This window comes from Anopheles coustani, chromosome 3 (assembly GCF_943734705.1).
Source record: "Anopheles coustani chromosome 3, idAnoCousDA_361_x.2, whole genome shotgun sequence".
Taxonomy (NCBI): domain Eukaryota; kingdom Metazoa; phylum Arthropoda; class Insecta; order Diptera; family Culicidae; genus Anopheles; species Anopheles coustani.
The window spans coordinates 43,468,457-43,495,200 of NC_071288.1; the positions used below are offsets into that span (position 1 = coordinate 43,468,457).

At 45.3% G+C, this 26,744-nt stretch overlaps 9 protein-coding genes across 9 annotated transcripts; 5 read left to right on the top strand and 4 right to left on the bottom strand.

The window, feature by feature from the left end:
* The first annotated feature begins 1,883 nt into the window (after positions 1-1,883).
* LOC131258907 (uncharacterized) lies at positions 1,884-5,074 on the top strand. Its single transcript, XM_058260301.1, has 5 exons — positions 1,884-2,245; positions 3,827-3,989; positions 4,072-4,368; positions 4,447-4,663; positions 4,753-5,074. Exons 1-5 carry the CDS (start codon positions 1,884-1,886, stop codon positions 4,968-4,970), a joined length of 1,257 nt encoding a protein of 418 aa, XP_058116284.1. The 3' UTR covers positions 4,971-5,074.
* A 406-nt stretch (positions 5,075-5,480) lies between these two features.
* Positions 5,481-7,200, bottom strand: LOC131260545 (small ribosomal subunit protein uS5). The gene is made up of 3 exons (XM_058262296.1): positions 7,121-7,200; positions 6,185-6,692; positions 5,481-5,917 (listed from the first exon to the last, which is right to left on the bottom strand). The coding sequence occupies exons 2-3, from the start codon at positions 6,689-6,691 to the stop codon at positions 5,606-5,608; spliced, it is 819 nt and encodes a 272-aa protein (XP_058118279.1). The 5' UTR covers position 6,692; positions 7,121-7,200; the 3' UTR covers positions 5,481-5,605.
* Positions 7,201-8,760: 1,560 nt separating this feature from the next.
* Positions 8,761-15,390, bottom strand: LOC131260937 (importin-5). The gene is made up of 5 exons (XM_058262799.1): positions 14,945-15,390; positions 11,422-14,011; positions 11,080-11,204; positions 10,246-10,433; positions 8,761-10,000 (listed from the first exon to the last, which is right to left on the bottom strand). The coding sequence occupies exons 1-5, from the start codon at positions 15,026-15,028 to the stop codon at positions 9,646-9,648; spliced, it is 3,342 nt and encodes a 1,113-aa protein (XP_058118782.1). The 5' UTR covers positions 15,029-15,390; the 3' UTR covers positions 8,761-9,645.
* A 377-nt stretch (positions 15,391-15,767) lies between these two features.
* Positions 15,768-16,449, top strand: LOC131258672 (large ribosomal subunit protein mL51). Its single transcript, XM_058260031.1, has 2 exons — positions 15,768-16,035; positions 16,109-16,449. The coding sequence occupies exons 1-2, from the start codon at positions 15,833-15,835 to the stop codon at positions 16,395-16,397; spliced, it is 492 nt and encodes a 163-aa protein (XP_058116014.1). The 5' UTR covers positions 15,768-15,832; the 3' UTR covers positions 16,398-16,449.
* A 155-nt stretch (positions 16,450-16,604) lies between these two features.
* On the bottom strand, positions 16,605-18,341 carry LOC131259037 (terminal uridylyltransferase Tailor-like). Its single transcript, XM_058260450.1, has 4 exons — positions 18,273-18,341; positions 17,336-18,206; positions 17,116-17,277; positions 16,605-17,052 (listed from the first exon to the last, which is right to left on the bottom strand). The coding sequence occupies exons 1-4, from the start codon at positions 18,273-18,275 to the stop codon at positions 16,652-16,654; spliced, it is 1,437 nt and encodes a 478-aa protein (XP_058116433.1). The 5' UTR covers positions 18,276-18,341; the 3' UTR covers positions 16,605-16,651.
* A 1,690-nt stretch (positions 18,342-20,031) lies between these two features.
* Positions 20,032-22,669, top strand: LOC131259074 (NADPH oxidase 4-like). The gene is made up of 10 exons (XM_058260492.1): positions 20,032-20,094; positions 20,209-20,304; positions 20,369-20,567; positions 20,654-20,751; positions 20,826-21,007; positions 21,090-21,474; positions 21,536-21,795; positions 21,867-21,972; positions 22,296-22,471; positions 22,549-22,669. Exons 1-10 carry the CDS (start codon positions 20,032-20,034, stop codon positions 22,667-22,669), a joined length of 1,686 nt encoding a protein of 561 aa, XP_058116475.1.
* Positions 22,670-22,889: 220 nt separating this feature from the next.
* LOC131259602 (uncharacterized) lies at positions 22,890-23,676 on the top strand. Its single transcript, XM_058261137.1, has 3 exons — positions 22,890-22,970; positions 23,058-23,468; positions 23,536-23,676. The coding sequence occupies exons 1-3, from the start codon at positions 22,899-22,901 to the stop codon at positions 23,674-23,676; spliced, it is 624 nt and encodes a 207-aa protein (XP_058117120.1). The 5' UTR covers positions 22,890-22,898.
* A 176-nt stretch (positions 23,677-23,852) lies between these two features.
* Positions 23,853-24,543, bottom strand: LOC131259683 (uncharacterized). The gene is made up of 4 exons (XM_058261252.1): positions 24,483-24,543; positions 24,214-24,405; positions 24,057-24,143; positions 23,853-23,993 (listed from the first exon to the last, which is right to left on the bottom strand). The coding sequence occupies exons 1-4, from the start codon at positions 24,525-24,527 to the stop codon at positions 23,853-23,855; spliced, it is 465 nt and encodes a 154-aa protein (XP_058117235.1). The 5' UTR covers positions 24,528-24,543.
* Positions 24,544-25,484: 941 nt separating this feature from the next.
* LOC131261794 (uncharacterized) lies at positions 25,485-26,478 on the top strand. Its single transcript, XM_058263647.1, has 4 exons — positions 25,485-25,634; positions 25,711-25,911; positions 25,986-26,072; positions 26,148-26,478. The coding sequence occupies exons 1-4, from the start codon at positions 25,485-25,487 to the stop codon at positions 26,283-26,285; spliced, it is 576 nt and encodes a 191-aa protein (XP_058119630.1). The 3' UTR covers positions 26,286-26,478.
* Positions 26,479-26,744: the final 266 nt, after the last annotated feature.

Below are 26,744 nucleotides of genomic sequence, written 5' to 3' on the forward strand. Positions count from 1 at the left end.
GCAGTTGACTTTCATCCCCGCCATTAAAACAGATGATATTACTCTAGGGCGGCAGATCGGGCACGCTAGAACGCTTTAAAAATGTGAATAGACCCAGTACCATGTGATTACGCGCAATCGTACATTGGATGGTAAAACAGTTCTATGTCGATGACTGGCGATTTATCTATATGTCCGAACCGGATTCCAGCACGTCAAGGTGAAACCAACTACCTTTCATCAGCCGGAAAAAAAAGTCCGTTGTGAAATCGATCACAAAAATGATAGCCGGTGGTCTACCGTGAGGCAATATTGCATTTAAACAGCAACACTCTCATACCGTCAATCAGGTGTTGTACTGCCGCCTTATCTTTTGACGCCCCTGGCTTGGGCACCGTACGCCGCATTCGGAACAGAATCGTTGTCTAAGAAAGCATTGCACAAAATTATTCAACTTAACAATTAACAATTCACTTTAATTATAAAGTATCAGCGACGGTGTTCTTTTAAGCCGCAACTTTAGGTTTACGTTTAAATAACAGTACTTCTTGCTCACCAATCTATCACACAACTCAATTATTTAGAACAAAACATTTTATATGAAACATGTTTGCAAAAATTTCAATTTATTTTTGGCAGATCAAGGTTTTACATATTTTAACACAAAAGTAAATTAGATACTGCTATTAGTACTACCATTTTGAAATTATACTTACAGTTCAAATATAGTAAATAGATCTGTCCCAGATTCCAGCGCTTTCGAACGTCCTTAATAAACTTTTTGCATTCCGAAGGCTATTCAAAGTTTTTTTTTGTTCGGAGAACAAACTTGCGCTAATCGAAAACGTAGAGAATACTTAATTCAGACAGTTCACACGGTCATGCTTTAAACGGCGGATAACACAATCGAACTTTGGGTGATAACACAATCGAACGAAACGAAATATTTAAAATAATCGCAAACATAACACATTCCTCACGAACATTGCTCCCCGAAATTTTTATGACTCAAATATTTTCCAGCTTGAGCGAACACGCTAACAACGAACATCCGGTCGATTCTCCTATCCTCCAAAGGCCGGCTACCCCACTTTTGCCTATCAATCACAATCAACCGAAAAATGACTAGATTGTTTCTGCCTTGATCTTTTTCTGGTCCTGTTTGTGCAATTCTATTTGCGAGCGCGTAACTGATCGAGACCCAATGGGAAAGGAAGGAAGACAAAAAATAAGAGATTTGATCAACGGTATTTAAGTGGCCGGCCCAAGCTCATCATGCTACTCGTCGTCAACACGATCATAGAGTGTCAAATAGTGACGATTAGAGTTTCCACGCTTCGAACTCCGTCGTTTCAAGGCTGTAGTAAATCGCGGCCACCGGCACCCTTAACCCCAGACACACTCACACAGCATCCGTACGCCGGTGTCTTGACAAACGAGCACACTCGAACCCATGATCTTACCGCATTAACAAGTTACGTCACGAGTCGATTGACCGCTTGGCACCTCTAAAAACAGAACGAAAAAAAAACCCACCACCGCCGGTTGTCAAGATGACGCTGTCGCGAGTACGAGCGGTTCTATTGTTGCTGACAACGCCACCCTGGCTGATTACACGAGACTCGCGTGCCCATAAAAAAGAGCTGTTCATCAACCAAACCACCACCACCACCACCATCGACCGGCTGCTGCAAAGCATCGCGGGAACGAAGAATCGATCAGTTACGCCTCGACGGTCGTAGGTAGCGCATTCAAATTCTCCACGTGAAAAAAATCCGTTGGTTCTGCGTTTTGTTGTTTGTTCCTTCTCTAGCGTCGAAAGAAACCGTTGTTGACCTACAAGTCGGGAGTTTGGCGTGCAAATTTGTGCAAGTGAAACAAAACAAAAAGTGTAACCTTCCACGATGGCGGTAAACAAGGACGAAATGCATGCGCCCGGCTGGATGGATCGGGTGTTTTTCGAGAAAGTCCTGCGGCACGCCGAGCGCGACAGTACGCTGCAGGTGCAGGACTTCCGGATTGTGCCCGGCACCAAACCGGGCGATCACTTTGCGAGCGTGATCTTTCGCGCGATCGTGCGCCACGACCGGAGCGCCGACGAAGTATCACTGATCGTCAAAACGCTCCCGACGGAGGATGGCGTGAAGAAGGACATCCTCAAGGATGGGTATGTCTTCGAGACGGAGACACAGATGTACAACGAAATCGTGCCGGCCATGCACCGGCTGCTGGAGTCCGTCGGGGACCACACCGTGCTGGGCGCGAGGTAAGCAGCAGTACGGTAACGGCAACGGGCCAGTCACAGAGAAAGAGAGAGAGGACACAAATTGGCACACGTCTCGGGTTTCAATGGCTACGGTCGTTTTCTGAAGAAGGGCTCCAATTGTCTGATAAGACAAGGCGCGTGCTATTGGGCGCACTCCAGTGACTTGGTGAAAACGTCGACAATCAAGATAATGAGCATATCGGTGGGGAGACACTCATTACCTTTTATTGATGGCCATATTTGGCAGGCAGCGACTTCCGAACGGTGAAAATCAATGTGATTTTGGATGTAAAAACACGGGTTTCGCGATGATAACCAACCCGAAAAGGCTTCAAACGCTTCTCAAAGGCGCGTGCTGATGCCATTTTTTTCAATCAGGAGAAAACTCAATAAAGCGGTATCAAGAAGCTAACGAATCACGGGAGATCGTGCAAGGCCTCAATTACTACCGCACACAAAACAAATTAAACCCTAATTTCTTGAAGTACCTTTGTTGGAAATATCAATATTCATTCAACGTACATTTATTCTATGGAAATGGACGAAAACTTGAAAATCTAAGCCACGTTAATATATGATCTAATACTAATCGGAAAATTAAAACTTTTCCTAATATAAGCGATGATAAAGCATGAAAAATTAGAGAAGTATGTGGTTTGTTTTTAACTTTTTTTGTTTGAATGTTTTATATGTTGGTTTAATATACCTTAATTTTACTCTCCATAGTTCAATGATTTCGACGTACCCGGAAGCGTCGAGGTCGTAGGTCATAGACATTAGGGTTAAAAGATGAATAATAATTTAAGACACTCTTAACGTATATAGTTTTCCATTATACCAAGGTGAAATTTCGCGGAAGAGTAATTGATTTTTCCCCTGATCACTGGTGGCCCTTAAACCGCGATTTAAGCTGAATGGTGAATAGGAAACATATCGATGTTAGAATTTCAATTGAAAAGAAGGTGAAACGCTTTTCGCGAAGGTCTAATCTTTATATTGGAGTGTTAGAACATGGGTCAACATTTTGAAACATACAAATGGGGGAGTAAAAAGATTTGTAAACCCTCATCGACCGGACTGTACAATTTTTAACATTGGAGTGTGAAATGAGCATCAGATGTGTCGATACAATGTGCGTAGCATACTCAGTTTAAGTGATTTCAATATGACAGTAGTGTTTCTAGCGGTTTTGCGAACACCCTTGTCCTTGCCCTTGTAATATAATAGGGAAGCACAAAGTACTGGCTGCTTCGAGAAGCTTTGCTCCATCCCATATGGATATGTAAATCAATATGGATGATGCTTCACGAATAATAACCACAATTGCCCCAAAGTCGGAAATAATTCCAGAAACTATCTACGATGCCTTAGACAAACCGCAGAAAAATTGAATGAAATCGAATGAAAATGGCCGTGAATGTGGTTGCTCGATCATCTTACGGCGGGTTATTTTTTCATGTTATCAATTCGTATTCGTATGAGGAAACGTTAAACGGTGCAAAAGATTAAGTTAAAAACCAAGCCGCCTATAGAATATGGTTAATATTTATGAATCATGCTTGTCCCCTTACCGCTCGACAGACTCCTGTACCACGAAAAACTACCGGCGTGGGTCATGGTGTTCGAAGACATCTCCAAGCTGGGCTACGAGATGAAAACGAAGCAGCTGGACTACGAGGAAGCAAAGGTCGTCTTTGCAAAGCTGGCTCGATGGCACGCGGCATCAATGTTTCTGGTTGACACGGTAAGTTCAAGGCATATGTTGCATCTGGTCTATAGGCTTACCACACATAATTCAATTGATTTCCTTTCTCCCGTACGAAAAGCATCCTGAAATGAAGAAATTAAACAAGGGTGTCTACAATCTGTTCGAAGAATCGAATGAGTTTCTGCAGTTGTGGCAGAGCAACATCCAAACATTGTCCACGATCGTAACGGAGATGCCCGGGCTCGAGCAGTACTCGGAAAGGATACGCAGTATCAAGCAGAAAATTTTCGACCGCGCATCCGCCATTTACACGTACGATGCCTCGTCGCTTGTGCATGTGCTGAACCACGGCGATTGCCACTTCAAAAACATGATGTTCAAGCGTACGGAGGGAAAACTGGACGACATTATGCTGGTAGGCACAAGGTGGTGAAGAAGCCAAATTTGAAGTGCAAGACACGCGCCTTTCGAATGCTCCCGATATTTTCCACAGCTCGACTTCCAGCTGAGCGTTTGGGGGACGCCGGCGATCGATCTGATCTACGCGATGTACAACACCGTATCCATTCCGACCAGAGAGGCACACCGGGACGAGCTGATCAGCTTCTACCACGAGCAGTTAACCGAGTGCCTGCGCAAGTTTGGCTACCTACGCCGGGTACCTACACTGCACGATCTGCACACGGAGATTCTGAAGTGTGGCCACTTAGGTAAGTGATGTCGGCTGAAGCCTGAAGGTTGTTAATGGAACCGGCGATGAAGATGAACCACACACAAAAAAACGATTCATTCCTTGTAGAGTTCCTGCTGGCAGCTACCTTCGTGCCGTTCATGTGTGTGGAGCTAAGCGAAATCATGGAAATGCCCGCGGAAGGTGAAGGATTTGAGGTGGATTTCGCGGACACGGAGAAGATGATCGAGGAGTTCAAAAAGTGTTACCGCACGCCAGTGTACGTCGATTTCCTGTACAAAAATCTACCACGGTTCGCGCACAAGGGCTTGATCGATCTAGATTGACGAAGGGGCGCGATCGTGCGCGTTCGCGTCCTGCGAGGCGTATAAGAAAACGATTCCAAAATGAAAAGGCTATGTATTATCTACTTTGTTACTGTATGTATTACCGAGCTTCAATAAAGTTTTACGTTTTTTTGTTGATTAACTAAAGTAGTTGGATTGCAGCCGTTGGGGAAACAACAAAGCTGTGATTAAAATTAATAAGTGCCACTTTCATAGGCTCCTATGCGATATCAATTGCTGGTAAAACGACGATGACAGGGCACCCAGTTGAAAATTTGTTTCGATTTGTAAGCCTCTTATGGCAAGTGGGACAATAAAGATCTTAGAATCATATCTTGAGCACTAGGTAAGATAACGAAACGAATGGTAAAATTATTACAATAGGTCCCTCCCCCCATTCTTCCTCGTTGTTAGAATCTCATTTAAACGCGGCGTTAAAAACAAACATTCCAACCATCATTGAAACCCCTTTTCGGACCACCAACCCCACACCAAAATAAAGAATCAAATTACCATCTTCGTTTCAATGTTATTGGAAACGAATCATTTCCGTTTTATTCGTCCGTTCGTCGACACACGACGCCACATCATTTCCGGCTACGCACGCACACACCCTGGGGAGGGTTATTGAGCGTTTACACCTCAATGATGCGCTGGCCAGTCTTGCTGGTCTTGTCGAGGAAGTCCGCAAACTCCTGGTACGGAGTCTTGTTCAGCGGCAGATCCTTCCACAAGTCCGGCGTGAGGAAGACGTACGTCTTGGCGATGGCGGCGTACGTGGCCTTGGCGAAGTTGCCGAGCGTGGTCGTGGAACCACGAGTGGTCGTGTAGCAATCATCGATACCGGCCATCTGCAGCAGCTTCTTCGGAACCGGGGCCGACACGATGCCGGTACCACGAGGGGCCGGAATCAGGCGCACCAGAACGGAACCGCACTTGCCGCTAACCTGCAGGAGAAGGGGCGCAAACGAAATAGGAAATTCATTAGCGACGCGTGTAATAAAGTGGGAAAAGTAGCATTTCCAATAAAGGGATGAAAGAAAAGAATAGTAATTTTAGCAAAGTTCCATCAGACGCTTATAGAACGTCATACCAGTGGTCATGCAAGCCCACCTATCCGTGAAAACCGCATAAGTTTTAAAGTTTTCTCATCATTTGGAACTGTTTTCTTCTAGCATACACCACACCATCACAACCATTAAGGCAACACTTACCTTGCACGGCACGGTATGCGGTTTACCGATCTTGTTACCCCAGTAACCACGACGAACCGGAACGATCGACAGCTTGGCCAGGATGATGGCACCACGGATGGCGGTGGCCACTTCCTTGCTGCACTTGACGCCGAGCCCGATGTGACCGTTGCTGTCGCCGATGGCAACGAACGCCTTGAAGCGGGTACGCTGACCGGCACGCGTCTGCTTCTGAACGGGCATGATCTTCAGCACCTCGTCCTTCAGCAGACGGTTCAGGAAGAAATCGATGATCTCGAACTCTTTGATCGGGAGCGAGTACAGGTAGATCTCCTCGAGCGAGCGGATCTTGTTATCCTTCACCAGGCGGCCGAGCTTAGTCACCGGCACCCACTCCTTCGAGTCTTCCTTGCCTCCGCGTCCACGGCCACGACCACGGCCGCGTCCACGGCCCTTGGCACCGCGGGCGCCACCACGCGATCCAAATCCTCCTCTAAATCCACCACGGGCTGGAGCAGCGTCCGCCATTCTGAGCAGAAGAAAAACGAAAATCGATTAGCGTTCATTCGACGGCTGGGAAGTTTTTGGAGGTTAGGTTTCAACTTTCACGCAGCAACATGATTTGACCATCAAAATATCGACGAAAAACAAAAGGGAAGAGTTAGAACAGATAACTTAATGCACGTTATTACCCTTCACATAGTGAACGAGTCTACAACAACCACGAGTTTCATCGAATTAACCTCACTAAAACACGTGGCAAAAAATGGCGTAGCAGCAAGCCAATCGATTGAACAACCGAACACGCTAAACTAAGCTAGACGAAGTTCAACGCCATAATTAATTAAAGTTATATCTTTGAACAAAATTGCCTTCAATCGGTGAAGAACTTTCATGGCAAATATGTTAGTTTCTTCACTTAAGGCATTGAATAAAAGAATAAAAGATGAGACTTACTTGTTCCTGGTGTTAACTGTGTTAATACGGTAACCCGAATGAACGAGTAGAACCGAAAGTTGGGAGGTTGAACCCGATGTTGCGATCAAGGTTGTTTGTGAGGTTGGGTCAAGTACAACGCTTTGACAAATATACATTGCGCCATCTTGAAATTCTCGTTTCTCAAACAATAATCTAAAAAGATTGATGAGCTACTAACAGCCATATGAATCGATGCTATATTAGTAAATCAACTCAATTAGCCACACTCCCTGAAGTATTTAACAATCTACGATTCAAACAAACGAAATCATCGACATTTGGTGGAATTTGGATTTGTCAAAACCAAATAGAGTGACAACGGTGATCCAACCTTTTTGTACCTACCGGAAATGTCAAAGTAATCAAATGGTAGCTCAAATCGGCCATCTTGGCCCAATGCAAACATTTCGCGGCATTTCGCGTGGCTCAATCCGGTCGGGTTCTTCAGCATTTCAAATACATCGTTTTAAATCAGATAAATAAATTTCGCGTAAATATTTCCTATCGATACACTTTCAAAACGATTGATGGTCTGTTGCATTACTAATAAGGGAGCTCGTTAAAAAGAGTGGCATATGCTTTCATGCCCACACGGACGTTAAATAATTACCCAATGAATTTATAAATCACCGCCCAGGGTAGATTTATAACGAACCGAATGATCGTATGGTAACTCAATATTTCGCGCAGTATCGTTTATCGAACAAGCAAGTTCTTTATTATCATTGAATTCGTTTTGTTTGTGTGCAATATCCGATTAAAATAGAACTTACCTCGTCTCCCAGAATGATAAAATGCAATCTGCTGTTTATTGTCTGCCGATTCACATTCCATAGCGCGGTGATAAGAAATAAACCACATTTGCTAGAATTATTATTTTCCCAGTGTGGGTATTTCGAATATATTTTCGGTTTTGACTTATCGCCAATAGTAATATGTGAATAGAATTGTTAGGACCATTCTCGATAGGTGTTTATCGGTTTCGTGATAAATCAATCGGTTTGCCTATTTTCGCTGTGCAGGAAGGAAGCGTTTCCACTACTGCCAGAGTGACCCGTGCCTTGCTATTGATTCCACCGGTACGACGATTCCTATCCACATCCTGATTCCTCGCATCGAAACACCTAGTGCTTGTGTTTCACAAACAGATTCCTACAACGTGTTACATTACCGCGTGCAGTTGCAGCTACAAGGATTTGAAATTGGTGTACGTCGTGGCATGTAAGACATAACCCACAAAAAGAATGGGTGGATTCTTCCATTACCCCATTTTAGTGCCCGCTGCAATTCTACATTTTCCCAATCAATCTCGGCGCAAAATTGCTGACTCTAATTGCTTGGATTTTGTGCATTTTTCAGCACATTGAAAGCCGCCAGAAAGTTCAGAACACACATGCATATAGTGTCTTGTTTTTTTTGTTTCTGCTACAATTCCACTCAGCTAATCTACAACGACAAAATGTTAGGAAGTAACGCAAGGCAGGAAGGAGACAGGAGCGCATATCCACCATTCGCAAATGCTTCGTCGCATAGAAGAGCCGCTTGAAAGTAACACAAACGACAGCAAACGAACCGTTTACATTCCTACGTTCTATTGCAAAATTAAGAACTTCTTGAGCTATGCTTCACCCTATTTACAATTTTATTTTCCTGTTAAAATCAAACTCCTTGCTTTATCTACTCGCGCATAAAGTGTTTTGACCATCGAGAGGGGTGGTCGGGAAGGTTTCCAACATCAACAACGAAACCGAAACGAATATACACAAGCACCGGAGAGAGAGAGAGAGGGTACTGGTGGTCCAATCAATAGGAGAGTTCAGTTCTACCAACGCACATGGCGGCGTTTTACAACGAAGTAAAACAAATGTATATAAACAAATAAACAAAAGCTCCTCGAGAAAACGGACTAAACACAGACATGTTTTTGTCCTCAGCCAAATATCAGATTTAAATGAATACATAAGAGAACTAAGTTTGTTTTCCTTGGACAAGCATAACGTATCGTCTACTTTACATCGAAGACTATAAGAAATTTATCTGGGATTACATGGATGGAGGAACCCTGCTGTCCTGCACGGGAAGAGTAGTAATAAAAGTCCCATCACAATACAGGGGGATTTCGGACTTCGGACCAACGTTACTCTAGCCTAGGACGAAACAAAACAAAAACAAAAATATCCAATTAGGTCTTCTCGTTCCGTCTCTCACTGTCTCTCAATAGTGTTCTGTTTTATATCGCATCATGCATAACATGATGTTTTTTTTGCTTGCTCTCGATCATCCTTGGTTCAAATACAATTAACCCTTGGTTGGATACATCCTATTATAATAATTATTCCCTATCGATACACGTGTGCACACACTTTAATGCCGTGTGATGATGAAAAAGAAAACGATACTTGCAATTTACGGATACTCTGCAAGCAGGGGCAAGGAAAGAGGGATAACGGAAAGGAGGCGGGTGGCCGGGGAGGGAGTGATGGGGCTAGAAGGAGAGATTGGCTCTACTGCGTGACTGCACCAGCTGCCGATGCCGTAGCTGCCGTGACGGCTGCCGCCGCCTGGTACGCCGCCTCGAGGGCCGTCTTCTGCTCCGCCGTCAGCTGATTTATGCACGCCTGGAACAGGTCCGGGTTGGTTTCGATCTGCTTCACGATCGTGATCATCCGATGCGCTTCCGGGTGGGGCACGGTTACCGCCTCCCGGTAGAAGCAGGACGCGATGATCGATACGATGCGCGGCAGGTTGGAGTTGTTTTCGCCGAGTATGATGGGATGGTTCGCCTGGATCAAATCGCATAGGTAGCCGTACACGTAGACCGCTTCGTCCTCATCCTCGCCAACCGGTAGCCAGGTGAACCTGCGGGAGAAAGAGGGTAGCAGCACAACTATAGTGAATACAGTACTAATGACTCTGGGGTTCAACGCTTATGGAGATGGTTTCATTGGAAACACACATCAGAAAAGGTTAAGCCATATTTGGAACTGCATTCCCCAGCAAGAAATGGTAAGACGTTTAAATAATCCTTTCTCATCATATTAAAATTATGCTACCAAGGTTGTTTCGAACATACATTAGGCACGCGCTTACATTCCTCCACTTACCATAGCGCAATGATTTCGTCCGGATTTGTGATAGCCTTGTTGTTGTATTTCAATATCTTCGTCACGGCCGAGATGGCATTTTCCGTCGGGTTCACGTTCTCCGGTTCGCGGCTGTTCGGTGCCATTATGACTTCTACCAACCGCGTGATGGCCTGGGCACAGGTAACGGAGAACTGTTCGCCTCCAAACTGGACATGATGTGGTGGGATGCAACCGAAAAGGGGATGAAAGAAATAATGAGAAACAGTATAGAACTGGGTTCGTGTTTTCGGTGTTCCGCTTCGGCACACTTTTATAACAGATTTGGTCATGGCTTTGCTCAAGGAGGCAACCGCACACAAATAAAGAGCCAATAAATTACACATTAAATCATCATTAAAACCTTCCTCCCGAAATACAGTTCTGGTTGCAGCCTTCCAAAATTGGTACAAACCGGTTAAAACAAAGGGTGAAAAAAAAAACAGTTGCGGACTGACTCATCGACTGCAGTTGCTGTTTGTCGTTGCGCTGTTTAATAAACGAATGGCAAAACCGGTGAAATGGAACCAAAAGGAATTAAAAAATTCGATAACCGACAAAAAAAGATGACATCAACTGGAAGTGCGTTGAAATTCGCTCTTGATGAACACGGTTGGAAAAGCTATTTTCCTTTTTTGACCGATTATGTGTGCATTCGTTATTTCGAGTTGATTTTTAGGTAAAAGAATTCTTCAATTTTTTGATTTCTTCCAAATTGCACTTTGGAACAGGAACGTCCTAAATACGACCCTTTTATAATTTTTAGTGAGCAAATTGTCTGGGAATGAATGAAGGAATTTGGATTAATTAGCTTACCTGTCCCAAAACACCACATCCGTATACGGCCGCCTGTCGCACTTCCGGCTGTTCATCCTTGATGTACTCCAGCATGGGCTGTAGGAAGAAGCTCTGATACTGAGCGCACATAGGTCCGGCGAATTCTGTATGTGGTGGGAAACAAAACACTCTTATAACCTTTGTTCTACGTTACGTTTGCTACGTCACCATGTATAAGAACCGATTGAATCAGAAAAGGTTAAGCCATATAAGAAATTCATAATCACACTTGGTTCAGACGTATGTGTACTTTCATCATATGAAAAGGAATGGATAAAAATGCTGCAAATCGAAACAAATCCTAGATGTACCGATGCTTACCGATAAGGTCGTCGAAAATGCATAATCCCCACTGACGGTCGGCCCACGAATTGGTCGCTCCGAGCAGCTTGACAAAGTGTGGCACCACACGGTGGAACGAGGGGATAAACGTTTCCTTGTATGTGACGAACAGTGCGTGCACGATGTCGGAAATGCGGGACAGCAGGTAGATGTCGGCATCGTCCTCCTCGGCCAGCTGCTCCTCGACGCCGTCATCGTAGTCCTCCTCTTTGCGTGCTTGGGCCCGCTTCTCCTCCTTCTGGAAGTGCTGCGTCATGAACTTGTCGATGATCTTGAGCACCTCCTCCATCGCCTCGTTCGAGAGGCAGGCGGCACCGAGCGTCTCGATGCAGCGGGCCAGCGAGTGCAGCAGCTCGGTCAGCACGTCCGCCTCCGGCTCGGAGTCGATCGCCTTCAGCAGCTCCGGGCAGATGTACAGCCACATGCCCTCCAGGTAGTTCGGGCCCTTGATCTTCGCGCAGTCGAGCAGATACGGCAGCGATTCGGCGGCCGCCGTCCGCACGCCGTCGTGGAAGTAGAACTTCAGCATCGGCACCATGAGCCGGACGACCTCCTCGGCGTAGTTGGCGAAACCGTCCTTCAGTTCGCGTGCGTAGCACACCAGCATCTCGCAGGCGGACGCTTTGTCCTCCAGTCCGGCAGTGCGGATCACAAAGTTTTGCTGCTCGCCGAGGTTCACGAACTGCCAGTTCGCATCATTCTCGACGCCCTGCATTTCGTCGTTGTCGAGTAGGGCAACTTCCGGTTTCATCGACGCCGTGCGCATCACCGGACCCATGACCAGCGGCAGGAACTGTTCGAACTGCTTGCCGAGGATCTTGCAGATGCGCGCCCAGGCCGAGATGAGGTAGGACGTCTGCGGATCGTCATCCGGCAGGTCGCCCTCGGTGTGCGTCTTGAGCAGCATGTCCATCACGTCCGACGCGTCCGACATGAACTTCTCAGCGCCGACCGCCAGCCCGATCAGACTGACGCACTCGATCGTCTTGCCGCGCAGCAGCTTCAGCTCGTCCGTGTTGCCGTTCTGGATGATGTACTTGAGCGATGGCATCAGCCGGTCGTAGTACGCCACAAAGTCCTTTTCGGTCGTGTCCGCCACCGACGCGATCGTCGTGACCACCTGCTCCAGCACCAGCTTGGTGCCCTTCTCGACCAGCTCCTTGAACTTGGTGGTCAGAATCATCTCCAGCTTGGCCATAATCGCGTCCAGGTAGCGCGTGAGAATGTTTTTCGGGCAGTCCTCGCTAAAGTTGACCAGCGCGGCACCGGCGTGCGCCTGGACGCGCGGGTTCTCCACGTCGTCGAGCAGCTGCAGCAGCCCCGGAATTACTTGCTCGTGGAACTTCTTCTCGAAGATGGGCGCAAAGTCGGTCGCCATCTGACCGATGGCGTTACAGGCCGCGTAGCGTACGCGCGGATGCGGATCCACCAGGTACTTCAGTACGCCCTGCATGATGCTCTCTAGTAGCACCTCCATCTGCTTTTGGCAGCCCTCACCAGCCGCAGAGATGGCCATCAGGGCGGCATGACGCTGCTTCCAGTCCGGGCTGAGCAGCATGTTCGGAATGTTATTGACTATGTGCGGCAGCACCGTCTTGCCACCGAGCCCGCATGCCAACCGATCGAGGGCCGACTCGGCGATCACGTTGTTATCGCTCGTATCGTCCTCGGTAATCTTGTCCGACACCGACCACTCGTCATCGTCCTCCAGATCGGTCATCATCTGCAGGATGAGGGGCACCAGCGCGGTCACGTACTTGTCCGCCCGCTTGCGTACCATCGCCGACGCATTCTCCGCCAGCGACACCATCATTTCCAGTGCCAGGTGGCGCAGGTTGTCCTCCATGTCCGGCGTGCTTAGCACCTTCATGCACAGCTCGAATATTGGCTCGATCTGTGGCCGGAAGAACTTCGCCACTCCGTCCGCCATGTCGATCAGCAGCTGCATTAGGTTCTGTGGGTCACCAAGCTCGATACTCTCGGCCGTAATGTGGATCACCTGCGGGAGCAAATCGGCGAACTGGCGCTTCACGTCCTCCTCTTTGTCGTGCAGCAGAATGAATGCTCCGTACGCACGGACTGCCTGAAACCGAACCTCCTGATCGCTGGACGCGTCCAAGTACTTGATCAACATCTGTTTGATCAGCGGCAAATGCTGGGCCTGCTGGTTACCGAAGATGCCCGGTACCGAGGCAAAGATGCGCAGGGCAGCCTCCTGCAGCTGCACGTTCGTACCGTTGGCGCAATGGAACAGGAACTGAAGGAACTCCGGCCACTCGTTGTTACCGTCGTCGTCGATCATGCACCGGGCGACCTCGGCCACCATCTCGCAAATCTTGCGCCGCATACTGCCGGCCTCGTTCTGCTGCAGCGTCATCAGGATCTGTTGCTTCAGCTGCTCCTTGGCCTCGGGGAGCAGTGGCTCGTAGAACTCGGTGAACTCGGCGGAAAACAGACGCCGCAGCAACACGGCCGAAAGCATGCGAGCCTCCTCCGACATCGTCGGATTCTGTATCGTACCGAGCAGGTGCGGTACTTTTGTTTCGCGAGGCAGCGCATTGTACACCTCCTGTATGGTTGCGCGGACCGGAAAATATGACGACGAAAGCCGGCGACAGATGACATGTTGTTGTTGTTTTTGTTGTTCATCGATGGCGCACGTGCGAGAAGAAAATAAGAAATACAGGTGAGCAGGCGGGAGTTTAGTAAAGACGACATACTTCCATGACAACGGAGCATAATCAGAGTAGGCTTCGTCGAAGCAGGGAGAGTGTGGTCGATTTTCAATACTGACAAGTTAAAAAAAAATGTCTCCTTGGAAAATCGATAAAATGCGACTTTTCTTGCACGAAACCATTTCATCGATATTTAGTCTGGCTGCAACGCACAACACGAGGCAACGGCACCACTAACACGCCTTCTATTTTACGATGTTACACGGTTGTGTAGTGGTACCAAATCGCACTTTTCGAGTTATTCCTCGTGCTTTTCCTGTTCCGATCCGTCAGCAGACAAAAAAGGTGTGCGATGACGTATCATGGCTATGAGAACGTGAGCTTCTAGACACACGCCGGAAGGTCACACCCGACCCGGCGTGGTGGAAAAATGTTCAAATTTGGCATGCGACCACCAGCACATGGGAGGTACACGAACGATCATATCCCCACGATGGCGATGAAATGATAGAACACGTTTTTTAATTCCAACAATAAATCTCTCCTAGTCTCGAAAAATGAAAAAAATCGAACTACCATGATTCACTTACGCCATTGACGCGTTGGCCTGAACATGCGGAGTAGGCCCCAAAAAACACCTTTTAACAACATTCTCTTATTACGCACCATCCGGCAACGAGCTGCCGGCGGCAGAAGTAAAACCGGAAACACACGGCACATGACATATGAGACACACCACACTGAAAAGGAGCTGCCGAAACGACCACACTACACGGGACGCAATTTCGAGTAAGGCATCCCCGACCTTGGCACCCTGTTGTACGTACCTCAGCTTTCGAGCGAATTTCATTATCCGTCGACAGGAGCGAGCTCATGAGCTGCTGAAAGTTGTCCTGATCACCCGCAGCCATTGTTTCGCATTTACTACTCTATACGCGAACTTTTTCACCACGACTGCAGGCGCGCGTGTATTGTGTCTTGCTGCTGCTACTGCTGCTGCTGCCTGCTGCCTGCTGCTTTCTCGGTGTGGTTGCTATCGCTACTATTTTGTAGCGATAATTGGCTCACTGCGTTGGGACGGGCTGCTTAGCCTGTCAATACGTGCAGCCGACTAGTACACAGGTGGGGGCAGGATTTTCTTTCACCTCGTTTAATTTTCTCCGGCTGCACTCGAACGAAACGGAACGAACTGCAGGCCCATGCGACACGCTGTTTTCCGCTGTTGCGACTTGCAAATCTTTCTCCACGAGGGCCAAGAAGGAGAGGAGAGAACGAGACGGCAGCTGCGACGGAGCAGCGCGCCAATCGGTGTCAGGAAGAAGAAACGCGCAAAGTGCTGGCGGCGCCTGGATTGACGGAATTTCGGTGCTTCCACGCTTCCATGTTGTCAGCAGTGTGCATTTGAATATGACAGCTGTCAACGCACCGATTTGAATCACACGGTGTGTGAAGAAAACAAATTCGTTCACGCATAACCAAGCGGCAAACAATATTCCTTGCAATTTCTGCTTATGAAATTTAACATTTAATGCTTTTTTTCAAAACTAAAATATATAAAAAATAGGCATTCTGCAACAATGGTTTGTGTGTTTGTGTTTGCCGAAAGCGGCTCGGTCAGCTGCTGACATTTCGTGCTGTCAAATGTTGTTTTTCTTTGCAGACAGAGAGTCTGTGCAAATTATTTCTCAAGTAAACTAAACAAATATTAACTAAAAATGTCCATAGCGGGAAATATACTATCATCGATTACTCGTGCCCTTTGGACTCCTCAAATTACTGCTGTACGCTACAGGTACCATGCCGACAAAATTGCTCGCGGTCCGCTGGTGCGCCGGTATGGCTACGAAGACAAAATTCTTCAGCGAGGACTGTTACCTCACTTAGATAATGGCCAGAAGCTACCGATGCCTGATTACAAGTATGTTTACAGCCAATAGTCATCCCGTACCGTATGTGATGCAGTTCAACTTATGCTCCATCTTGCGTTTTAGGCCAAAAAATGCGTGGTGCGAGAAGCGGGCACTGTTCGGACAGAACGATTACATCGACATCCTAGGCAACGATAGGCTGCATCCCACCCGTGTGCTGTATTCTGTACCATCCTGGTTACGCGGTGTTTCCGGCAACGAATACCAAGTGCTGCTAAGAAAACGAAAGATGCTGAGTCGAACAATTTACCCCGTGGCCAGGCCTACTAAATGGCGCGACTTGGAGAAACGCATTTCGTACCTGTATCGGTTCCTGAATCGTAAAACCAAGACAGGCTACTCAAATGTTTAAGCATAAATGTATGATTTATGTAGTTGAGAACTAATAAAAAAATAGTTTTCATAAATGCATCATCTGGTTTGTATATTATTTCATTTCTTTACAAAACGAGACAACAACATCTGAATTGGTAAATTTGTTTGCAAATGATTGTGTGACCGCATTAGTTCATTTTTTAGGTCATCCTCTGCTATAGTGGAACTGCATAGTTAATTTTTTTTGGCATGAAACATAAGTAAAAATAAAGAAACGATCATGGTTATCCACTAACAAAAATATTTGGCACTCAATTCAAATAAACGCAAATATTTGGAAGCCTTATCGACGGCAACACCTTTGGCAACGTTGTGGCACAGCTCGAATGGATCCTGTACAACGAATGGCTTGTTAAAGGCAAAATGGCGTTTGATGTCTGGATCTTTTTGGTGTTCTTCCATGTACACCAAAAGAGCACTCATTTCGGAGGGCAGTTCATCGTATGCTGTTACTTGGAATTGACTTTTTTTTATCCCAGTTCGGCCTAGAAACGGACAAACGATATCTGTTTCTAGCGAGAACTGATCGCTGTAAAAGGTGAAAAATTGATGTACTAACGATGGCATTGGATCATTGCACAGCTGGTAACCCAGTTGATCTAGAGTAGGCCTGGCAAAATCGATATTCCAACCTGCAGATGAGAAGAATACACAAATTTAAGTTTTGTTAAATTCGGTGGCCAATCTTAGCTTACCGTCAATAAATTTGCCTACTGTATTGACATCCTGTTGCAGCATATGAACACTGGGAAGTTGATTACGGCACTGGAAGAAAAAGATTACGAGCAACGATATTGTGTACGTATTCAGACAACTCTCTGGGTTCCATTTCTTCAGATAGCAAATTAGCCAACGACCTAAAAGGATATCAGTTGATTAAATTATCGTTCCGAAAACAAGACGTTTTTGACTTACTCTTTGGTTGTAGGTCAAACATGTAAGCCAGCCAAATTGAGTTCTGATGCGCCAATCCATTTGTAAATGATAAATCACATTTTACACCGTATGTCAAGTAGCGAACGCACAGCAGTGGGACTCGTGCCATTAATAATTTCTTATCGACTAACCAATCGATTTTATCAAGGAATAGATTCTTCACGCATTTAATTGATTCAATTGTATCAGCAGGACTTAAAGAAGAGCATTTGTTGCCATACTCTGTCAACGCATAATTCCCTTCAACATCTATGTAAATATCTATATCGCTTTCTGAATTAGCCGTACCCACGAATCGTGAGCCAAACGGGTAGACTTTAGCAAGTGGAAACCCCTTCCGAACAACATTTTGTATGTCACTTGCTACGATAGCGTTTATTGGATTGTCCTTGCCACACAATGTGTCCAGTTGAATTTCCTTTAAAACAGTGTTGGTGTCCTTTTTAAGAAGCTTTTTAATCGTTTTAGGAAGCTGCTCCATCGATCGAGGAATGCAGTTTATCCCTAGGTACGAAGCCAGAGGCTCGTCCTTTTCGACCTTGGTTTTCTTCTTCAACTCATGTTCCGTAAAGTTCTTTAGCGCATTAACACACTCATTAAAAGAATCACCACAAAATCGGCAATCCACTTTTTCCAGCTGTTGGTAACACATCGTGGCGATATTCCATTCGTTTTTATGCAGTTTGAAAAGCTCCAGGTGAGTATCATTGAGAAAATCTTTGATCTTCTCAAGGAGCAGTTCGAGAAGGCTCAATGTGTAAGGATCAATGGATTTGCTACCTGGCGCGTACGAATCGAGGTTAGTTATTAATGCGTGCATTAGCACGTTTGTTGCCAATTGGTGCATAGTCTGAAATAATAGTTTGTTTATAGAAATTAATTCCTTTTTTATTTAAATAATGTGATGGAGCTTTACCATTGTTATTCCGGATTTGACAGTGAATCTTTTGCAGCAAAAATACTAGAACATACACAGAACTCAAACAATTATTTCAATTTAAACCATGTAGCGATCGAACTCGCAGTCAAGTGGGACTGATGGAATTACAAATATTGGACGACATGAATTGTTACGTCAAGTTGTACAGTGTTGCCCAAGTTTAATTAAAAAAGAGGTCGCAGCATACCACGTAATGAGCCGGAAGCGCGTGGGAATATTTTTGACAGTTAGTTTGAATTTTGTTTACCTCTTACGAGCCGCCAGGAAAGTGGGGTAAAACTGCAAATTTGGTATGTTTCATCAACAGAGCAAGCAATTGAGGTGTTCGGTATATGTTCTGGAGGAACGCGCGAGAGGAAGACTAAATTTTGCCAATCATGGCGACCAACAGGATCCATAGCCCATGACTCCTATTTGTATACGCGAGACCATGAACATGTGATCCAGAATTTCTAATTACCTATTTCGTTTAAGAGATTTTGCGGAATGTCTCCCAGATACTGGAAGTATGTCTTGTAAGCTCTAAATTATTTAACAACGCCTCGCGTTTGGAAAGGATAGTTTATTTAAGCAATAAGCAGCTCAAAGTAAAAATGTGACTGGATTATAATTTTATATTTTTTTTAAGCGAGATAAATAATTCAAATACCTCTAATATTGGTAACATTCTAAACCAACTTGATTTTAAAACTAGTTGTAGTGTGCGCAATTCCACCCAACTACTGGCAACTAGGCCGCCGCGAATAAATTAGAGTGTTTTACGTGAATTTTATATGTAACTCATTGCAACATTTTAATTTATTTTAGTTTGATTTAGAATTTAGCAGGTGAGCTCCGCATCATGCAATTGAAATGCACAAAAGCGCATAGAAGAAATGTATGCGCTCCATGCGCGTTGTTTTTTTTTTTTTGCTTTTTTACGACTCAGTGCTCTAACGGCTCATTTTCCTGTTGGTACCATCGTCATATGCATATAATTTTCTTTTTCTCTGGATTTCTTGATGAAACTCCACAATAGCATCATACCGCAGTCACTAAAACATACACTAGTCCGCGTTAGGCGTCTAACATTCGTCTGGCGCAAACGAATCAACTCGCGAGGTCATGGAAACCACGAATCATGTATCAGTAGAAAGGGAACCGCTGTCGTGGAAAGTCGCGATTGGATAATCTTTCTCTGGGCTCCTGGTTTGACTGACCAGAAACTAGCCGTAGCCGGTTGGGAACGAGCTAACATTCATCAGTCGTTTTACTTAAAAACCGATCACAGAATGATCGATGTATAATTCGGTGGAATTGTCAGCGGTTGCATGTTAGTGTATTCGATATTGGTTTAAAAAGCCAAAATTACAGTGTAGTGATTTATGAAAAATTAAAAATTTAACATCTTTGGTCGTGGCGGATAGTGAATCGATTTTCATTGATTTTTCCGTTCAATTGAAAACATGATCGGATAACACATGTGGAACATTGTGGGATTGTGCGCGTGGCAAAAGTTCTATTTCGGTCCCAACCGTCATCAATCGCGCTGGACGGCGACAAACCATCTGATTGGGTTCGACAACTAGTAGTATAAACAATAACTCGTCGTAACTCGGTCAGCTTTGGTGTATGTGCTGACCGTACCAATAAGCATTCGGGGCCAAACATCTGTGTCTGGTCCGCTTTCATCTTCGAGGCATGTTCAAGTGATCTTGCGAGCAGTTTGCGCTGGCACGGCAGTGCACCGTTGGCCATGGAACGGGCCAATAAAATTTACCACTCGTCGCGGAACTTTATGTTCAAATATATTCTGGCGGTGGGTTTCCGAAACATAGTTTGCAGCTAGTGTTGTACAAAGTTTATAATTAGTGCAAGTCTCACAGCAATGAGAAAAATTGTTTCTTTTTTTGCGTTTCTTTCCTTGTTGTAGTTTCTGTGGACCAGCTTTAATTTTTTCATATTCTGTAAGGCATTCAGCAATTACCACCATGATGCACAATACTTCTATCTTAGTCGAATTCTCGGGGTAGGTAAATGCACATCCTGCTTCTGTATGAAATTGATTAAGTAACTTTAAATATTTTGAACAGAATGGTTTGTGTGTGTCGCGTGGAACGGCTCCCGTACTTAACGTTACGATGGCGCTCATAACTCTACCTACGTGCAAAACGTTTAACTCACTACTCCACGCCATCTTCGGAAGGTGTTCTATGCGGCTCCTGATTCACTATTTGGAAAAGACAAAAGTATTGCATCTACTTCTTGGGTTCAGTCTGTTGATTGTGGCACGTGAGTAATGATTATTCATTTTAACCTATTCCGTGTGCCGATTGATTAACTTTGGTGGTGTTTGGTTTCATTCATCACTCCTTCAGTCATCCACAGTGTGGCTCACTTCGTAAATATAATTAATTTCGTTGGCAATTACGATGAACGCTATCGTGAGATCAATTGGGCGAATGGACCGGACGACGTGAGTATTTATTGGCCTTGCGTAGATACGTATATGATTAGCTATCCTTTTTGCATCGGTGCGTTCCTTGGCAGAGTGTCGCCCGTTTACTGTTTACGACCCCGACGGGATTTTCCGGATGCATTATGCTGCTGACCCTGTTTGCCATCGCATTCCTGGCAAGACGATCGGTACGGGATCGTTTTTACAACAGTTTTCTTACCACGCACCATCTATTTCTGGTCTTCTATGGACTGATGTTTTATCATCCGCTCAGGTTTACCCAGCGTCTTAGTTACATCCCAGCACCCTCCCTCCCGATCCTAAACTGTGCCCATCTTTTCGACCCCATCTTGCAGCAATATCATTAAACATCAAACGAACACCGATAAGCACCGGATCGCTTGCGACCTACTGGACAATGTTACACTCCACAGCAACGAGGACCTTATGGTGCTATGCGAAGAGCCACCCAAGTTTGGGGTCGGTTTTAAACGTGCCTGGATTTGGCCGTTGGTAGGGTTGCTGGTCTATCTGGTCGACCTTAGCTACCGCCACCTTACATCGCACTCCGATCGCTACCGGGTCACGATGGTGCAGAGCTACACGATGGCGGGTCGGGCGGTGCATCTTCGTCTCCAATTCCTGCGGAAGTCGACGGTAAAGGTTCGGCCCGGGCAGTACGTTTTGCTTCAGTGTCCCTCGATTTCGGCCCTCGAATGGCATCCGTTCACCATAACCGAGGTATTAGTTGCATCGGCATTTCAGTAGTTTTCAAGTACTAATATTGTAGCGCTCCTTTAAGCTACCAACGGACACCAGCAACAATCTTACTCTAACGATCAAAGTTCGAGGTGATTGGACAGAGGAACTGTACGAGAGAATTGGCCAACGGGAGCATGCCAGACGTAACGTTGGAGAAATGGATCCATACGGACGAATGAATTTTCTCCTGGATGGACCATATCCGTCGGTTATGAGTTCCATGCTCGATTACAAACGAATTCTTTTTATCGGAGCTGGTATTGGCATAACGCCATTTGTTACGATCATGCGGCTACTGTTGTAAGAACATAGTGTAAGAACATAGTGTTGCATGGTAAAAGTATTAAATTGCTGCATTTTATCCATTGCAGAAGCTCAAACATTGAATATCCGGTTAGAGTACATCTCGTTTGGATCGCTCGAAGCATGGAATCGTTTCTTTGGTTTACGGACGAGATCGCACGACTGCAAGAGAAGGTAACGATGATTTCTTGTAGAACCGAATTCATTAGAAACTATCTGTATTCAGAAAAATTAATTATTTGTAGTCCGTTTAATTTATGTTTAAGACAACACAATTATTTGCCAACCACTTAATTTTGAGTACCAATAGTTTTCAAATTCATTAATTATATTCATATAATTTTTTGTATATTTTTTTAAATTTTCTACTCTTATTCAAACTCGTTCGCGTAATGGATTCAAGCGTAAATCAAAATTCTTTCAAAAGAACTACGCTTTAAAAATCTTTCCCGAAATTAATGCATGAAAGTCCCTTCCTTATCTCCCTTCTTTTGTAGCTCTGGAGACAAAACAAACCGGACCGATTTTGGGTAAAACTCTACTGGACGCAAAACTTTGATGAAAATCTGCTCGTCGAGTGTTTCGGTGATATGCCGTCGATTATTTCACGCATGCACAAAGGTAGACCAAACTGGGACGACATATTCATCGATCTTGTTACTCTCTATCCCAAGTAGGTAGCTGGTACCTCTCGAACATTGAATCGAACACTAACATCTGTGGGGCTTTGTATTGTTTCGTCCATCACAGGAAATCCGTATCGGTGTTTAGCTGTGGACCGAAAGAGCTGACGAAAGAGATACGGGCCAAGTGTAAGGAGTACAGTAAACATGGGTGCAACCTCAACTACTTTCACGAAGGATTTGGATGAATGATGTAAAGTAAACAGATTGTCCTATTTTAGTATCTGGCAAACGATACGAGAAAATAAAATAGTAGATAAAACATGGACCAGTTTGTGTTCTTGACCGGCAGGTTCTCAACAATGAATACTTACTCAGATGTACTGCTGGGGTGATAAAAATAGATTCGGAACCCGGCTCCAAATAGAAGGTTCCCAGGCAGGACGTTCTAGCAGGATCAGTTCAGTGTGATCCACGATGTTGACGCTTAAGTATCTCTACATTCGGCCATATTTCGAAACTCCCCAGGAAGCAGCCGACTGGGATAAGGTTGAGTTTTTTGTTTGAAGTTGTTGTGTGATGGAACGTTGAAGTTATGTTGATCAATTATGTTGGCGTTACTTTTCCACTAAACAGCTTCAGAAAACGATAGCGACTGTGAAGCAATTCCACGACGACTTCGACCAAATCGTCCTCCACAAGGATCTTTTTCGTACGTTTTACTACTACTACTTGCAGGAGATAAGACTCCGGATCATAAAAATACTGATGAACTCTACCACGATTGAATGGTCCGAACCGAAACCGGAAACCGTCGCCGTGGATCAGTTTGGCTTTCCCCTGCCGGAAACGGCCAAGCAAAAGAGTAAGAAGAAAAAGGACCAACAGCCGGAGGACATACCCGAGTACACCGTCCGGGTGAAGGGATACAAGGAAAAGTTCCCGTTGATTTGTTGTGACGATCAGTTTCGAACCCTGGCTGCCCTTAGGCTGCACTACTATGCTGTACACGAAAAGAATTACCTTCTAGCGGCCAACACGTGTGAGGTTAGTATGCACCTGTAAGAGGTTCTTTAGATGGTATTTTTTGTACTGGTTTCCAATCATCTCGCAGATGAAGGCTGCGTTGCTGCGGATGCTAGTTTTTCGACGTGCCCTTGATGACTTCCTTCAATCAGGTTTACAAGCAAACAATGGGCTGTGCTTTCATCTGACAAAAGTTCTCCGTAGAATCATATCCATTATTCGGTACTAAAGGAATAATATAAATAAAAACTATCCTTCTGCTATCCCAATAAATGGGTAAATATATACGAAAAAAATAACATAAGCACATACATCAAGAAGTAAAATATATATAAATCAAAGCTAATTTCATCGTATTTCAATTAGTATTTAATAGTCAATAATCTTAAGTAAATTACAGAAAATCTAAAACTCCAGTGTATGATCCAGCCGTCTCAATATCCTCCGCAGATTCAATAGAAGCTCACAGCTCGATTCCTCCCCTCCGGCCAAATAATCCTTAATGTGTCGCTCGAAGAAGGATATTTTAGTTAAAGACATTTTAAGCTGTTGTTGGAAAGAAAAATTATTAAACAAAGGATAAGAGCATAGTATTCTTCTAACCCATACCTCGCACAAGGATGCTGACTGGAGGACCTTTTTGTTATGCACATCTTCATAGTGTTTTTTGAATGCGTCCTTATCATTATACATCAGCTGCAAACAGTTATAGTAGCAAACGATAAATTCAAATTCGCCAAAATTGACCTGCTAATCAGCAACTTACACCGCAACACTCAATTTCTTTCTCCTCCTTAATATCTGTGGGTAACGTAGTAAATTTCTTCAACAGCATGATCACCTCATCGCGCAGGTTGGTCAGGTGATACACGAACAGGGTACGGTAGAGTTCTTTGTGCAGCACAATCTCGTCATATTCGGTCAGAAAGTTTCGAGTCTCTTTAACCATCTGGTCCAACTGTTTGTAGGGTGGAAGAGAATCATTTGTTTTTAGAATGATATTTGTTCGCCGAGTCTGGAATGTTCGCCGTTTACCTGATCCCATTGCGCTTGGTCGGGCTTGTGGACATCCGGTATCATCGTTAGGTTGAGTTGATTTAACGTATTGCGACGTTGGAAAGCGATCACTGATCTTACTGATCGGTTGCAGTACAATGGTGGTGAGGATCGTGGAATGCAACGGTCATCGCCATCCCCTCTCAATAGCACGAGTTCGACAGCAAGCTCGTTCGGCTAACCGGGTACCGTTAAGTTCGTTGGGCACAGTGCCAGGACACATGCAACCAAACGAAAGGTCATTGGCGCCAAACGATTTGAAAGTCAGGTTTCGCGTGTCTCAATGAGGGGGAATTTAAAGTTACGGTGAATGTGGCTACCAAGGAAAACCGAACTTTTAGGCTTCGATGATGATCGGCTTGATTTGAACTTCAAACCATGAGCTGCACAAACACTTTCATCCTGAGCCACGTTAGCGCCACGCCTGCAGCGTTCGACATTCGCGATTACATTCCGTCGGCCATACGGCGACCATCGTTTGAACTATCCTTCAGCCGGGGCGAGGAAATTCGCATCACAAACAACTGGTTTGGGACGAGATTTCGTCCTTTGAGGAAGAATGCGTTTTTCTGCTAGATGTTGGTATTCGTGCTCGAACACCCAGCACATCTTTCTTTGCATGATGAATAATGATAGCTTGATCGGATCAAGGCACCTGTAAACTACGAACGTGCCTTGCTTTCGTGATGCCTCGCACGAGAGATCCGTAGGGCACGATCTCCACGAGCCATCCACGAGCTTGCGACGAACAGCCGGCAGCAGTCCGTGGCCACGAGGGATAATTTTACATCCTCAGGAAACGAGACCTGTTCAGCCATAGCTTAGGAGGTACCATGAATTGAAGCTGTGTAGCATTTAAAAGTAAACACCCACCAGTAGCGGTGCCTAGCCACGAGAGGAAGCACTTACTGCGCTAATTAAACTCAAAGCACTTGTTCGCATTTGGCGTCCGACGGTTCAGTGGAGGAGCAGCAATACAACATGGCCGAGGAGGATAAGAAAACCGTTGAGGCCACGGAAGAGCCCATCGAAGACGCAGAAGCACAGGAGGAAGATATGCCATCCGGAGATGAACCGTCGGATTCGGAACCGGAAGAAGCAGCAGAACCAGCGGTCTCTCCATTCGCTCGGGTTAGTATTCATATGCTACGTGATAAGGAGTGAACCTATATATCTCTGTATCTTCTTGTTCGTTATCCAACGGCAGTTGAAGTCGTTCCTGGAGGAAACCAACAAGTTCCTGGGAGGTTTCGATGATCTGGTGGAGGGTCGGGATAAGCACAAAAGTATCTACCTGTGTACGGTGAATGAACTTCGCGAGCTGCTGGTAGCACTGCTCCACCGATACATCCTGCATACGATGGTACGCGAGGACTTTCTCTACAAGCACATCAAATGCTGTGGTGAGGTAGGTTCGTCGCGATCGTCAGTGTCCCGAACAGCAATTATTGATTAAATTGAACTTATTGTGAAATCCAACAGTCCGAAGAGCTTCTGAACACGGAGGAATTCGATGAACACTACCAAGAAGCGCACAAAGACGCAGACAAAGCGATCACCCTACCAGAGGTATGAAGCCAAATATATTGAATGATGCTGTAAATTTGAGAGTAAACCAAATGCTTTGAATTTATCTTCCAACAGCTTGCCGCCATTCAGGAATACACGCAAGCAGTCAAGGAGTACATCGAACTGGGCAAGGCTATGAACAACGATCTGATTTTCTCGCTGAAGCGACTACTGCGGAAGAGCAATACGGTGCTCGCAGGTCATCTCGGTTGACGCGGAGAGGACACACTGCACCCAGCTAGCTCGTAAGGCTTGTCGGACGCAAACACCCGATACAGCGACATGAAATCATACTCTAACCGTCTGGTGCTAACACTCTTCTTCGTGGGAAGGATGTCGATGTCAATTTTAACTACTAACCCAAATAAAGCCTGTGTTTAACCGTGAAGAAGTGAGGAATAAATGTTACCCCTGAAAAAGAGAACATTTCGTTTTTTTAATATTATAAACTTTGGAAACCCTGATGACCATTGGGAAGGGTCTTGAGATATGTCTGAAGATACAAAGTAGCGGATTGTAAGCTGCTTTTAAGCATAGAAGTATAGGTGATCTTACATATGCATTTACGAGTAAATAAAGCACATTGAACGGATGCCAACGTAATGGAAACGTTCAGTTCTGGCCCTTTAAAGATCCTAACCAAGTGACCATGAGAATCCGGTTTCACTTTCA